At 32.2% G+C, this 16,695-nt stretch overlaps 2 protein-coding genes across 2 annotated transcripts; one reads left to right on the forward strand and one right to left on the reverse strand.

The window, feature by feature from the left end:
- The first annotated feature begins 317 nt into the window (after positions 1 to 317).
- Positions 318 to 13,579, forward strand: LOC123717690 (golgin subfamily A member 4-like). Its single transcript, XM_045673831.1, has 8 exons — positions 318 to 602; positions 675 to 747; positions 972 to 1,081; positions 5,497 to 5,595; positions 6,099 to 6,290; positions 7,408 to 7,491; positions 8,090 to 11,764; positions 12,163 to 13,579. Exons 1-8 carry the CDS (start codon positions 519 to 521, stop codon positions 12,184 to 12,186), a joined length of 4,341 nt encoding a protein of 1,446 aa, XP_045529787.1. The 5' UTR covers positions 318 to 518; the 3' UTR covers positions 12,187 to 13,579.
- A 287-nt stretch (positions 13,580 to 13,866) lies between these two features.
- LOC123717692 (uncharacterized protein C9orf85 homolog) lies at positions 13,867 to 15,395 on the reverse strand. Its single transcript, XM_045673833.1, has 3 exons — positions 15,003 to 15,395; positions 14,765 to 14,862; positions 13,867 to 14,052 (listed from the first exon to the last, which is right to left on the reverse strand). The coding sequence occupies exons 1-3, from the start codon at positions 15,312 to 15,314 to the stop codon at positions 13,914 to 13,916; spliced, it is 549 nt and encodes a 182-aa protein (XP_045529789.1). The 5' UTR covers positions 15,315 to 15,395; the 3' UTR covers positions 13,867 to 13,913.
- Positions 15,396 to 16,695: the final 1,300 nt, after the last annotated feature.

A 16,695-nucleotide genomic window follows, 5' to 3' on the forward strand; every position in this document is an offset into this window, starting at 1 on the left:
GCGATTCAATACGCGAGTCAGACTTAGCGCTAATTCTGGCTTTCGTACGTCAAACATCTATAGTGGATTTCGTATTAAGTTTTTGTTTCTATTTGGCAAAAAATTATAAAATGATATTTTTATGGGAATATAATTAGCTCTCATCTTTCACGATTATCAGAAATATTTCTTAAATCAATGCCACTTATTCTATTTGGTACATGACATTTGACATTTGAAATGAAAACTCATAAAATGTAGATATTTTTAACTGTCATATGATTGTCAGCTGCCATATTCTACACGACTGACGAATAGTTATATTGTAATAAGTAGATGTTATATTTCTTATTGGTTCCTTTCTTAATTCTTATTATTTAAAGGAAATATATAAAAAAATTACGAGGAATTAAGATCTACTTCAAGTATATTCTGAAATATGACAAGGAAATATTTAAATTAAGAAAATATTATTAAGACGTGGAAGCAAAATTTTGTTACGACTTGTATTAGTGTTGTGAAGGGTATATGATATCAAAATGTTCAAAAAATTTAAAGATAAGCTAGCAGAAGAAGTGAAATCTTCGCCACAACGAATACAACAGTTTGCACAAGCTGCTCAGGTCAGTATACGCACTTTACAAACACATTAGACTACATTCTCCTTATTCTATCAGCAAATTATTTTCTTACAGGCTGCTGTGACATCAGCCTCAAGTAGTATATCTGATATCACCAACAATGACCTATTTTCCATAGAAGATAGTGGTGAGTAGCATTATTTTAATGTTTTTCCTTTTCATTAGTGATCAAGTTCTGAAATATGAAAGAAATATTTAGTAACATTTTAAAAATGTCATATTTCTTCAGAAGCAATTAATTTTTTTTTATCAAAGCCTAAACCAATAGGTTAAACATGGATAGATATTCATATATTGATTTTTTTTATTTTAAAAGCATGAATTGAGTGTAAAAATTATTAAAAATTTCAGATAATTCAACTAAAACTCAATTGTCAAACAGTCAGCCTAGTGCAAGTCAGAACTTAAATCAATCTACGCAAAGTTCTGCAGATTTTGCAGACTTTTCAATGGGTTTTGAGGTATCTTATATTTTGTTATTAATTTATTTACACTTCATTACATTTATAGAAAAACAAATTATATATCATATAAAAATTATAATAGAGGCAATGACCTTATTGCTGACAAGTGATCTGTTCCAGGTAAACCTAGTAACAATAGTAGAAAACAAACCAAAAAAGAAATATGATATGTGTAAAGTGCAAGAAGTGCTGTACCAAATCTTATAATAAAATTATAAAATCACTCAGCGAAATCGAAAATATTACAAAAACCAATTAATAAAGTAAACTAAAAAGCTTATATTACAAATTCATGAATTGCCATGCAATACAATAGAAAAATAAATACTAAAGTCACCATTTAGCAGGATAGGAACAGAAATGTTTGTGTAGAAGGAATTTTAAAAGATGTTAAGGAGTTAGCCAATCATATGGAGTCGGGCAGCATATTCCACAACTTAATGGTGGAGATTCTAAATAAATTGTCTAAAAGAAATGAGAGGATAGGACATAACAGTTATAAGGACTTGATAATTCGAATTTATTTTTAAGAGGTAGTTTTGGGATTGAAAAGAATGAGCATAGAAGTGGAAGGAGATGAGAGTCTCTGAGCGGAAATTTTTCAAGGTTTGGTGAATAAAGGCATTACCCACACCGTCAAGATAAACGCCAGGGAGTTGAGCCCATTTAACCCTTGAAATAAAAAAAAAGGCTTCCGATGATGATGACTTGGATCTTGGCAAGATTAATTTTAAGTCCAAGGTCTTTCCTCTAATTGGCTATATTATGAAGATTATCCTCAAACGCCAGAAGAAATTTATCCAGTGTATGTAAACAAGCACTGTCAAGGAGTTAATGAAGATAACAAATAGAAGGGGCGACGTACGACACCCTGCGGAACACTAATACTTACATTAATCAGACTGGAATGTAGCTCACAAAATAATCACTAGTGAAAAAGTAACGTGGGCAATCAACTCCTTCCTATCATTTAAAGCGGCTGGCTTGGATGGCATCTTCCCAGGTCTACTAAGATGGAGTGGGAACCTTCTGGTGGACTATCTTGTCTCAATCTTCCGAGCATGCATAGCCCACCGATACATACCTTTGAAATGAAGGGAAGTGAAAATCACATTCATCCCAAAACCAGGCAGAGAGGATTATACCCAGGCGAAATCCTTCAGACCCATAAGCCTCACTTCATTCTTTCTAAAACTTTGGAGAGACTAGGAGATCTGGAGATACGCAGCCGTGTATCGCTATCCAAATCAACATGCCTTCAGCCCAGGCAAATCAACGGATTCATCACTCCACAACGTTGTGTCTCACATTGGCGACTCTGAAGCTAAAACAGTCAACCCTTGGTGCATTTATTGACATCGAAGGCGCTTTTGACAAAACAATCTTCACGAGCATAGCCAGAGCACTCGTTGCATGTGGAGTATCATCAACCCTGATAGAGTGGATGAACAACATGCTAAAACAACGAGCTATACAGTTCACTGTTAATTCCACAACACGGGGCATTGTCAGCAGAGGCTGCCCACAAGGAGGTGTCCTATCACCGCTACTGTGGAACCTCGTAGTTAACGAGCTTATTACAGAACTTAACGCTGGCAATCTCTACACAGTGGGATATGCGGACGACATAGCTATCTTAATATCGGGGAGCTTTGAAAGCACCCTATGTGATCTCATGGGAAGGGCTTTCAAAGTAATTGAGAGATGGTGCAATAAGCACGAGCTATCTGTCAACCCATCAAAAACAGAGTTAATACTCTTTACAAACAGGAGGGTTCTTGGACCGCACAGACTTCCAAAACTCTTCAACGCTGAACTCAAACTTAAAAATGAAATCAAGTAATTAGGTGTGATTCTGGACTGTAAATTGCTCTGGAATAAACACCTAGAACACAAACTCATTGCTTAGTTTGTGTTCTAGCAACAATCGCCTTCTATCAATGCAAAAAGATGCTAGGCGTGAAATGGGGCCTATCGCTTAAAATACTATTATGGCTATACACTGCCATAATCAGGCCAATGCTAGCCTATGGAGCCCTGGTTTGGTGGCCAAGATCTGAACTTCAAACGGCGATCACGAGACTTGGACGCTTCCAAAGGCTTGCCTTGTCCGCTGCTAGCGGTTGTATGAGAACAACTCCAACCGCAGCAATGGAGATAGCCCTGCAAATCTTACCTCTGAACCTACACATACAGCAGGAGGCAGCCCTAGCTGCCATCAGGCTTATGGTATTGGATCTATGGGGAAAAAATCACTATAGTTCACACACAGTGATTCTCAACAAGGCCATAGAATACCAGCCTCATATAGCTGCGCCATGTGATAGAATCACTAACCAACTAATATTCAACAAGAAATATCATATACAACTGAGAGAAGAGGATCAGGATCAGTCGCCCCTGAATTTGCTACGTATATACACTGACGGTTCAAAAACATGGTGTGGCTCAGGCGCTGGCATTTTCTCCTTTGATCTCAACATCAACATACACCTACCTCTGGGCACACAGAGCACGATTTTCCAATGTGAATGTGTCGCTCTAACCGAAGCAGCCAGAGCCGTATTAGCGGATGGGAATTAATGACTTTTGCATTAAGTTCATATCCGACAGTGCATCCGTGATGATGGCGATCGGAAACAAAAACACAAACAGTAAATTAATACTGGAGTGTCACGAAGCACTGGAGGCAATAGCTCTAACCAACAGAGGTACCTTACAGTGGAGACATAGTGATTCTCTCGGCAATGATGCTGCCGACGAACTTGCGAGAAGAGGCTCTGGTATGATGCCTGCTGGCCCGCATCTGGTCCTCCCCTTGCCAGAGAGATTCGCCAGAGATCCGCTGAACTCCAGCATTAACGATGGCCGCGAAGTGTAGATTGCAAACAGTTCAAAATGGCTCTGCCGGCTGTGAACCCGCAACTTGCTGAGCGACTTTTAAACCTAAACAGAACCAATCTCTAAACAATGATAAGGACAAATTACGGGTCATTGTCTCCTTAATAAACATCTTTTTGTCCTAGGCGCGACAGACAGCCCCTTGTGCAGAGGCTGTTTCAGCGCAGAGGAATCAGTCACCCACGTAGTCCTGGAATGCGAGGCTGTGGCTAATCAACGCACAAAAATCCTCGGAACAGTGAGGTCGCTCCGCGAAGCCGGGCACTTCACATGCCCGGGAAACTTCTGTGCTTCTGGATGGAGTTGACTGGCTAAATTAGCCAGGGCTTTTACGCACAACGGACCAACTACGCGTCTAAGTGCGGAAATTGAGTCCACCATACCTACCTACCTACCTATCTACATTAATCCACTGAGAGTGGGTTATTGATTTTAATACGCTGGTGACGACCGTAAAGATATCTATCAAACCAATCAATACCCGGTGGAGAGATTTTTATAGAGCGAAGCAACCCAAGCAGAATCTCAAAGCCCACAGCATTGAAAGCATTACTAAATTCAAGCGGAGCGAGCACTATGAGCTGTCTACCATCCATCCCTCCGGCGGATGAGAGAAACCGTGCAGTAGTTGTGCTATGATAACCTGGGTGAAATCCAGATTTTAGACGGTTTAGAATGAACTTCTAAACATTATCATCATCTTCATTTAGAATTCCGCTAAGATGCGCGTGTATAAAACGCTCTAGAGCTTTAGATAGTATAAAAAGAAGAGAATTGAGAATATAAATTACTAAACTCCCTTACAAGAAGTTGGAAATTTCCCTACCCCAGTCGGAACTTCAATTCATGAACTATTATGCTCCCACAAAACAAAACTACGTCAAATATTGTGTACAGAGAAGTTCTATGACACTGAAGTTCTATAAATAAATCTCTCTAATATTGTAGAAGAAAGTTTGGATTTTGAATTTTAAATATAATTTTTTCTTTTATTTTAAACAATTTATCATAATCAAGCTAAACATTTATGTACTGATTTAAAAATAATATTTAATTACTTACTTGAAACAAGGATTTTTCAATAGCTGTAGAGTATTCTTTGTAAAATCTGTATATTAATTATATTATTAATGTAATGTGTGTATCTAATAATCTCAAAGAAAGTAATTGAAGACTAAGTAAAATAAAACTTTTACGATAACAAAAATATATCCGACTTAATAGACTTTCCACTACCACAAGTGAAACCGCATTGCTAGTATATTTATAAAATTATCTCAGTCTATTTAACTTACATTACATTTAACTAAACTCAACGTGACACTTTTGTGAACACTGGTTCACAAAAGTGTCAGTAATATATCAGACATATGAGTACTTTAGTTCAAATGGTGCAATTAGACTGGGTTATATTTTATGACCGTGTTAGTGTGTTAGTAAAATTAAGTGGTAACACAGCATTTATTCAGTTTAATTTAAATCAACTAACTCTTAAATTATATGTGTTACAGAATCGACAACGACAAAGAAGATTATCCAATAGTTCATTGGCTAGTGACATATCATTTCAACTACCAAATTATGAGAGCCCATCTATGTACCATTTACAGGTATGTGATATATATATATATAATATATATTTTATATACTCATGTTTCATAAGAAAAAGCTTTCTTAAAAAAAAAGGGGGAAGTTGCCAGACTCATCATTTAATTTTTTCAGGTATTGGTACAATACACCATTGTAACAATGTTAAAACTGTATATTTGTCCTTCTTTGCATCAATTTAATTTTCAAAGATACAAGCTGGCGATCAGCCATGTGTTGTATGCATTTTGTTACTTTTTTGCATGTAACTATATTTCTATGCGTCATAGGAGCAAGTGTTGATGCATGAAGTGAAAAATTTATTGGTGGTGCTCTGAATGACTTTGGTATTAAAAAAATAAGCCAAAACAGCTGTCTATCAAGCCTTCTTTAACTCACAAGATTGTGTTTTTAATTAAGAAACACAAGAGTCTGACCCCATGTTTCATTAGTAGGTTATTTATTTAGAAACCAACCTGAGTGGAAGATATTCCTTTAAAAACAGATTTACCATTGTTTTCTCTAGTCTGATATGGATGTGTCGGCCAGTGAAGCGGAAGAAATTAATATTGGAAATGTGAACCTCAACCGTGTAACCAAAGAACAGTTGTATGCGGCTTACAGAAGGACACAGGAGCGGTGTAAAAAGTATAAAACACAGTATTCTGATTTAGCAAGGCATTATAAGCTTTTGGAAAGAGAAAATGCTAAAGCAAGGGTGTGTATTTAATTATATTCATTAAAATAAATGTTTATTAATAACTAATGGCCTTTCCCAAGTTTGCATAACTATATTTTGGTCATAAATTCTTTGTTACCAGCTATATTGTACAGTCTAATGATGGAAGGATTTTGGTCCAGGAATTTTTAGCTGATGTTAAATTGTTAAAAATTTAAAAAAAAAAATTTTTTTAAAGAAGAGATTTATTTGTAGAACTTCAGAGTCTTAGAGCTTCCCTATACATTACACTTGATGTAGTTTTGTTGTAAAACAAATTTAAAGAGGATCCATTTTTGTTTGACTGTTTCCTTTTGTAGTTATCGGGCTTCTGTTTACATATGTTTATTATTAGGTTATAAAAGATTGAAGCACATCTTAACTTTTTGAGTGAATTAATAAAACACAAGAGTAGGGTGTCTTACTCTTTAATAAAGACTGTAAATAGTGTTATTGGACAGTTTAAATATCCTTATTAGTAAATTTGGTAACTTTCCATGTTGTCTTAATAAAGAAAGTGTAAAGATAAGAACGCTATTTATATGTTAACATACTTAATACTTGTATAAATAAAACATATAATTTGTTAACTGTTTATATGCAAGTCATTAAAACTCCTGAATCCATAACCGCTTTACAATTATGTTTAGATTTTTGAAGTGAAACTTCTTTATCAGCTTTGTAAAAAATGTTTACCGTCACATTTTTCGGTGACGCGTCACGTTTTCCGTTACGCGCCATCGTTTTCTTGTCCCTACCACGGTCGATTCGAAGAGATTCGAAGCCATTAATAACAAAAATATATAATAACGATAACAATGATAGTAATAATTCTATTACAAGTAATGAAATTCTGTAATAATCTCATTAGTAATAAGGTAAAATGAAATAATTGTATTATTTGTATTCATGATAATAAAAGCCTTTTGTTAAACTATCTAATTTAACTTTAATTAACAAAAATTTCTGTAAAGTTGCATATAGTAGATCATTTTTCGAAAAATAAGGTCATAAAGAAGTTTTACTTACGTACACGCACACATTCTTTGATACTGTATTGTATCAAGAGCTTTAATTTTTTTACTGTTTAATAAAAAATGTAATATGTTATTTGTAGAATGTTCTCGTTGAGACACAAGATAAAGCATTGAGAAGAATATCAGAACTTAAAGAACAGTGTTCGTTGGAAAATAGTGCAAAAGTAAGTTTTAACCAATATTTTGATAAAAATTGTCTTTGAAAACAATTTCATGACCTAGGAATTATGTATCTGTTTCGGTATTATTTGTTTTTTGTTTCTAATAAGCAAGTAGATGATCAGCCTTCTATGACACACGCTGTCAACTGGATCTAAGTCACTGTTATAGACAGTGGCAATTTGATTGTTAAGGGGTAATCGAAATCGGCCGGACTTGTGGAGACTTGTGACTGAAGCTAATCAAAAAGGAATTTAATTTCTGTGCAGCAAGCATCTCACTAAATTGAAATGCTACATGAATATAGAAAATTATTTGGATTTTGAATTTCAGTCTTTCATTATGTTTTGAAAATTTTCTCTTTAATCGCCAAGTTTTGTGTCATACAAATTATTTGTAAGGCAGAGAGAGCAGCCGTAAATATTTGAATTGGAGCAAATCAATTTCAAAGATTAGGATTACATAATCGACAAATTTATAAAAAGCTTTATTAATTTACGTTTAACTATAGTTATTGTATCTATTTAATCAATATTTCTACTGAGGTTGAGGCTAAAACTCGGTACTGGATAAGCTTATAACTTATATATTTTGATTTTACAGGCCCACCTGGAACAAGTATTACGTGTTGAGTTGGATGAAAAAAATATGATGATTGAGTCCCTTAGTACCCAACTTAATCTTTTGCAAAATGATAATTTAGTGAATAAGAATGATGCTAACGACAATGCACAAATGCAATTAATTAATTTAAATGACGACAATGAAAAGGATGTGACCCAATCGGCAGAAGTTATTAATAATAAGATTGAAAAATTAGAACAATTACTAAGCAAATATAAGGAATCACTTAAAGTGACTAAAGAAAAGAATTCCAACTTAACCACTGAAATACAAAAGCTTAACATACAATTGGACACTAAAATAAAAGAAAACACTCAATTGCAGCAAAATATTGAGAAAATGAACGAAAGCTCACAAAACAATCAAGTGTTATTAAACAAAATAGAAACTTTAGAAAATTTAAATAGTTCTCTAGAATTTTCCAAAAATAAAGATGTTTCTATTTTAGAATCCAACTTGAAAAATTCTCAAGAAGAAATTGCCGAATTACAAAATAAGATAAAGATTTTGAGTAAGAGAGAAGAAGAATATGCTATCTCATTGGCAGAGAACAAATTGAGAATTCATAAAGAACTAGAAAGTAAAGAAACCGAAATAAAAGCGCTTAAAGGTGGTTTAGAAAATGGTTGCCAGGAAATCGAAACTTTGGAAAAAACTGTTAAAGATCACAAAAATAAAATTCTACAATTAGAAGGTGACATTCTTAAATTAAATAATGACCTTCATGATTTATCCGCTACCAAAACGAAATTGGATAATCTTAATAAAGACTATGATAATCTTAAAGAAAAGAATAAGATATTAGAAAATTCCAAAGCAAAATGTGAAGAAGATAATAATTGTCTTCATTTACAGCTTAAACAAGAAACAGCTGAAAAGCTATCGGTCATTGATCGTAATGTTTACTTAGAAAGTCGTAATACACAGTTGACAGATGAAAATACAAAAAAGCGTTCACAAATTAATAAACTCGAGGAGGAAGTGGCGTTAATGAAAAGTAATATAAATGATTTAAAAAACACTTTATCACAACAGGAACAAAGTGACACAGAATCCAGTGTTCTTAGACTAACCGAAGAAGCTACGGCATGGAAGTTGAAGTGTAGTAGTTTGGAATCGGAAATACAAGATGAAAGAGTTGAACTAGGAAAACTGCAGTCGGAAGTCGAGAAACTTCTACAGAATCATGAAGCCTTACAAAACCAAAATATTGAACTTAGTGGAACTTTTGAAAGGTTACAATCTGAAAATATGAAACTGTACAACGAAGTTGATAAATATAAAGCAATAAAAATGCAACTTATCGAATTTAAAAAATGTACAACAGATATTCGCGGAGTAATGGGAGTAATATCCAATGAATCACGATCTTTAAAAAATGAAGTTATGACCTGGCTACCTCAACTTAGAGATGGTATTGTTAAGCATCGGAATCTGGCTTACACACAAATAAAGGACTTAGAACATATTCAAACCTCCCTAAAGAAACAAAATTCAAAAATAACGACGGAGTACGAAATCCTTACTAAAAGTGCTGATTTAGTGAGAGTCGAAAATGAGAAATTAAAGTTAGCTTTGCAAGACAGTGAAACTAAATGTGAAAGTATTTCGGACCAGCTAAATAATATTACTAAAGATAATGATGCAATAAAATTGAATTTACAGCAATATAATTCTTTAGATAGTGAAAATAAAGAACTGTGCAATAAGATTAAAAACTTAGAAGAACAAATTAATAAACTTAGCAAAAAGTTGAATAAAAGCAATGAACTGTATAAGTCAAGCTTAGTACAAATTGAGGCCTTAACTAAAGAAAAGGGTAACGCGTCTGAAACGCAACAAGAATACGAAGAAAACCTAAAACGTATTGACGAACTAGAAAATAATTTGAAAATAAAGCAACACGAAAATGATGAATTGATTGTATCTAAAACAGAAATAGAGAATTTATATACAACCTTAGAAATTGAAATTAATGAACTACGAGTTAATTATTTAAAGAAGGAAACTGATTACGAAGCTTTGAGAAATGAAAGTGACAGCGAAAAATCAAAACAACATGAGATGCAACAGAAATATGAGAAGTTAAAATCAGAACTCTTAGATATGAAAGATACAGTAATATCGTTAAAAGACGATAATAATACTTTACGCCAGTTTAAGGCAGATAAAGAAAAAGAAATTAAAGAAACGGAAGCTGCATTAAATGATGTACGGGGCCATTATGAATCTAAATTAAAGGAATTGAATGAAGAGAAAAATTCACTTACATCAACACAGACTGAAATGGATAAAAAGTTGTTGGAATACGAAAAACAAATTAAAGATGTCACTTCCGAATTAAATCAAGTACGCGAGAGCTATGAGATTAAACTTAAAGAGTTTAATACTGAAAATGATTTACTTAAATTTTCCCAAGTTGAATCTCATAATAGCTTAAAGGAGGAAAATGATAGACAAATTAAGGAAATTGAGGCGAAATTAAATCATGTACGCGAAAGTTATGAACATAAGTTAAAAAAATTTAATGATGAATATGAAATTCATAAAAAGTTAAATGAAGACAATGTAAAACACATGGAAACCGAATTAAGTCAAGCACGTGAGAGTTATGAAAGTAAATTAAAGGAATTAAATAATGAAAATGATTTAATAAGATCGTCCCAAGTTGAAATTATTAAATCCTTAAAGGAGGAACATAAAAAACAAATTATAGATATCGAAGCAGATTTAAATTCAGCACAAGAAAGTTATGACGGTAAACTAAAGGAGTTAAATAATGAAAATGGACTACTAAAATTATCACAAGCTGAAATTTCTGAAAAGTTCAAGAATGCACAATCAGATTTAACACAACTTATTTCAAAACATAATGAATTGGAGCAAAAAACAGTTGAATTGAATAATTTAATTAAAGATTTGGAAATGAAATGTATATCACAAAATAACGTTATTGAAGAGCAAGAAAAGGCAATATCTTTACACAAACTCTGCGAATGCGACAGTCTCAAAGAAGATAACAAAAGACTTTGTTCCGACATCGAAGGCCTGCAAACTTATTTAACGAAGATTTCAAAAGAAAATAGCGAATTGAATGATAAACTACGTGAAGTGTTGGCAAGTGAAAATTCAAGTGACAGTGAACTTAAAACAGAAATACAATCTGGGAAAGACAAAATCGACGAACTTCTAAGAGAAAATTCGTTATTAATTGAAGAAAATTTAGAATTAAAAGATCAAATACAGAACAGTACACAGACGCGCGCACCGAACAGCGAAGAGAAACACCTAAACGATAAATACAAACTATTACAAGAAGCGAAAAGCAGTTTGGAAATCAAAGTTAACGAATTGGAAGAAATGAATGATTCGTTAAATAGATCTATGGATCAAAATCAAAACAATTATGAAAGACTAAAGTTGTCTAATGAGAAGTTGCAAAGGAAACTGGATGAAGCTCTCGTCAGTTTAAGACATTTGCATGCCCTCGAAGAGAATACGGAGTTGGAATACCTTCGTAACATTTTGTATGAATATTTAACTGGGCCCGGATCACATTCGCTGACATTAGCCAAGGTGCTGGCGGCTGTAGTCAAGTTTGATGATCGGCAAACCGAACAGGTGCTGATAAAGGAAAGGGAGCGGCAAGGATTTGTAAGTATCTAGTATATCCTGTGTCCCTTCTGTGCACCAATGGAATTTCTATGTCCGCATTTATCGCTTGTACGGTGAAGGAAAACATTGTTAGGAAACTCATACCGTGTGACAGGCACAGAATACACACCTACTTGCCTGTGATGACGATGCAGTTACAGAAATTTGAGGCCCAGACTCTAAAGGTCGTACGTTATTTTCAGCAAAGTTTTTGCCATAATTTAAGAATTTACTCGCGCAAGTTGCGTAGCCATCTAAATGAGGCAGACACATTTGTTGATTGTTCTGCAATGTTTCTATGTCTACACGAAACAATTAATGGAAATCGAACCCAGGAACGAATCCACAGCGACCCTAAATATTATTATTTTATAATTAATGAATATAATATATTCCAGCTTCACCAACTAGGCATCATTTGATATGAAGATAACGGGTATAGAACTCAATAAATTTATTTGCCGACTTGTGTCTATGGTTATAAAATGACAATTAGTGGTTTGTAGTTTTTTAAAATATATTGTGTGAAGCATTTCCTTTTGTGAATAAACAAGCAATATACAAGTCTCAAAGGTGGAAAGAAATGCTATTTCATACTAATTAATCAAAATTAAATTATTGCTATATTTGAACTCCCAATAATGTATTTAATTTTTGTAAATAAGAATTGCTTCTCTTTCTACACCAGTAATACGCGGTTTACGTAATTGTCTATCTCTTTTTATCACACTGTAAAAACCATTTATCGGAAAGAGACAAAAGTACTTTAGTTCGAACTGCAATATGTAAAGTTTTATAGGGGTTTACGACCTTGAACTCTTTTATATCAAAGTCAAGGACACGGGCTATAGTCGATTTTGTTATTAGCTTTATTCTTATTTAAAAAAATCTCTTTGCCATATATATTTGTACTAAACTTTCAGATTCCTAATATTAAAATTTTCTGTAACGATTCTATACACTATGTGAATTGTAGACTAATTACTTTTGGACACAGTAAAATGATAAAATAAAAATATAGATGGCTTTATAAAACCTAGACAAAGGTCTGGTTATGATGGTTACGATATATTAAAAGTCTTCTGCTCTGTAATGAAATCGTAATTCCATGCCATAGAGAATAAGCTTTTATATTTATTAATTTTATATAAAAATAACTGTTTATAGTGAGTGTACTTAAGGGATCCATAACGGTTTAAACTTAATCATAATGTTAGGATATATTGTGTCATATGTCACATTGACATAAGCTTGATCAAAGAGAAGAAAATATAAAGTCTAGCTGAGGGTATGAAATAATTTTACCGCGTATGACGTATCTATAAACAAATAGGATCATATCCTATCGGGCTGGAAAATATGATATAAATAGGAACATAAATGAATGCAATGAATGGAGTTAGGATGTAAGAGTTCAATAGTGAATTGTCTGTTGATCCCACCACAGGCTGGTCACGTCATGTTCGACCAACCACAATAAAACGCTACGAACCGTCATTTTTTAAAATATTTGTTGTAATATCGAAAATTTCCAAAGTCGAGGGGCTTATAAAATAATAAAAACATCATGGGCTTGGCTCATACATTGTGACCTCTGAATATAGTTAGAGGAAGAACTGCCTTCCTCCACATTTTTAACATTTATTTTGTTTGTTTGCTTACAACAATTACTAACAATTGTTCAGTGTTTAAGACTATTGAAAAGAATTAACATTCCATTTAATGAGTGGATTAATTTGTTATTTAAATATTTAGTAAGATTTTTAATATTATTTATTAATAAAATTATGTTAATATGTATACAACCTAATTTATAATAAATATAACAGTTACAAAAATGATTTTTATTTCAATTCTACAATATATGTACTTTTTAAATATAAGTTTATTTGATAGCCTAGTTATTCCATACAAAATCGGTATCTTATTACATTTTTGTCAAGTCCTTTGTGGCAAGTCCCACAGATATTTGTTTACCTTGAGAAAAAGCTATTTGTTGATAGCTCAAAACTCTGCTATTCTAGTCTATTATTATTATTAACAAAGTCTGTAGAGTTTTGTCTTTTAGTGAGTAGTCTAATTACAATAATAAAATAGTTATCAACATTTTAGACATTTATTTCTATTGAAATAAGTATAAGAAGTGTGGTCAGTCCTCATTATCAGAATCACAATGATCTTCTTCACTTGTCAAACCTTCAAATGAGTCATCATCTAATATTGCCATTTCAGACATTAATTTTTCAATTTGCTCTGGTGTATGTCCTCCTTCTTGCTTTTTTAAATGTCTGGGAAAAAAGTATTAAAATAAAATTATTTAGAAATTTTAAAATCCATTGTTAAAACTACATGGTTACTTTATTCAAATTTATTTATTTATAACAAACTGATTTTCTACTTTTACATAAGTTTTACTTGTAACTTTTAAATGGGATCACTGAGATCACTTTTCTATGAGGCATAATATTCTAAGAATCAAAATATTGCATATTATTTTTGGTTTGTTGTTGTATGTTGTATTGAATTGTATGTATACAACATATAATCCTAAAAGGATGCTTATGATGAGAAATGCTTATGTTATATAACTAGATCATGCTTTAATTGAGTCACAGTAAGTTTTTTATATTTAAAATATTATAATGTTACCATTAGTTTCATTAATATAGTTTAATGATTGGAATATGCAAAAAATATTTTAGATGGGTAAAAAAAGAATGCTGGTTATTTAAAACTATAAAAATAATCTTCAAAAGATATCTCTACGGGCAAACACAGTGCCATGACAGATTGAACACTATGACTTCTATATGTCAATATCTAATGTTTTAGTAAACATGAGTAATATTAAATACTAAATCTTGGTATATATATAGTATTGGCTTAGATGTTAGTTTAATGAGGCGTGTCACTTTATGTACATAATACACCACAAATATTAATGTTCTATAGTATATACAGTTACTACATGTTATAGTAAAACTTTGATGTAATACCTACCGAAGCAATGTTCGCTTCTTTCTTTCAGGAAGATTTTTTATCATAGCTTGTATTTCATTTTCACTCATTTCATGGCCTATTGGATCTGTAGGTGTGTTCTAAAATCAGAAGAAGTTCAAAAGTAAACTAGTATTAATGTGACAAAACAGAAAGATTCATATATTAACATTTATATGTAGTAATTCAAAACAGCGAGAAAAGGACAGTTGTTCTTATAGTTATAAAATGAAGAACTTACTTCTATTGGTTTACAACATTTAGCACACACATTTTTTTCAGCAGCACACTTTTTACAAAATATATGATATGCTTGTTTGACATTTTTTTCATCACACCCAACGCATTTTCTCGGCACAGCAAGTGGTTTATATTTTTTATACTTTATTTTCCATTCAATTATTTCTTTGCAACGTGGGCAGACTCCTGAAATCTGCAAAGCGTTGAGGGTTTTTGTTTTTTTGCTAGTATCATGTAAATCATTTTTGAAAGTTGTCCGGTTTTGATGTTTCTGAGGTCTATTTCTTTGTAGATTTCCTTTTGATAAACTCATTTTTAGTTATATTACACAGTAAACAAATATTTAAATGAAAAGTTAACTTGACTTATTCAACACATGCTTTTGAAATTTGAATTATGACCTTCATATTTTCAATCACAGATTACAATATATTTTAGACCAGAGAGACCTGTTTTTAAGACTATACAGTATACTAGAAAATGTCTTATTTAATAAGAATGTACTTCACAGACTATTTGCATTCCGCTCGAGTCAAAGAATTACAATAAACAATTCTCTAACAAATAAAAAAAATGTTGATAAAATAAATAAGCTCATTTATTTAATATTTTGATTAGTTGTTCTTCTTACTCCCCTGGCTTATAATCTAGAATCAGAGCATAATCCTGGTCCTCGGTCGTTAAAGCAAAATAACACTTAAACTTTACGAATTAACCTCGTAAAACTAAATTTTTATTGGCCCATAAATTTATGATAGCCCCTGTATGATATAGTTTTCCAAGATCTTAAACTAAGCCATACCATTTAAAGAGTAGAAAAAAGAAGACCACAAAAGCTTTATTTCTCTCTCTTAGTAGTTTCAGAGCATATGTATAATTTTATTGTTTAAAATTAACATGTAACTTTGTTTTCTTTAAAAATATTACAAACAATAATGATATTTAACATAAAAAAGGCCAATAAAAATATTTAGTCTCCATTAAGGGGACTGGTGCGACGCAACCTTGCCTGAGAAAGCGTTGTGCCGAGATTTTGTATGTTATGTTTAATTTTAAATTTTAAAGTTAATACCTACTTCGCGAAATTTAAAATTATCTAAAACGGTTATTATATTTTTGCCAAATATTGTATGTATGTTTAATTAATTTAATTTTTTTTAAATCAATTTATAAGTTCAGCTCAGAAAATATTAAAGCTAAAAGTGCTGGAAATAAAAATAGTTGATAAAGCTCTACTTCCATTCATATTGTGTAATTTATATCATTCAACTTGCAACCAAATGTTACGGAAGAAATATTATTAGCTAAGTTGCAAAATAAAATTATATGTTTTAAGAAATAAGCTCAAACTACCTTGGATTTTGCAGCTTGAAATGGTGAAAATTTGCTTTTATATGACACTTTTTCATTATTGAATGCTGATTAATTATGTCTTGGAGTTTATTTTGTCGTAGACTGTTTTGAGGCAATTCTTAAAATTATTTAAAGATTACAGGAAAAGTTAAAGATTTAATTTCTTCTTTCTTAAGAATTGAAAAGCAGTTACCTCGCTACAAGACACATGTTTACAATGCTAAAGTGTAACAGGAAGAAGCATCGAGCGTTTTTAGAGCAGTGATCTGAATAAAGTAAATTGTGAATAGGTCTCGAACTCGTAGTTTCAAAAGTGTACCAGACTAGTGTCTAGGGTTAAG

The sequence above is a fragment of the Pieris brassicae genome, chromosome 13 (assembly GCF_905147105.1).
Source record: "Pieris brassicae chromosome 13, ilPieBrab1.1, whole genome shotgun sequence".
Lineage (NCBI taxonomy): Eukaryota > Metazoa > Arthropoda > Insecta > Lepidoptera > Pieridae > Pieris > Pieris brassicae.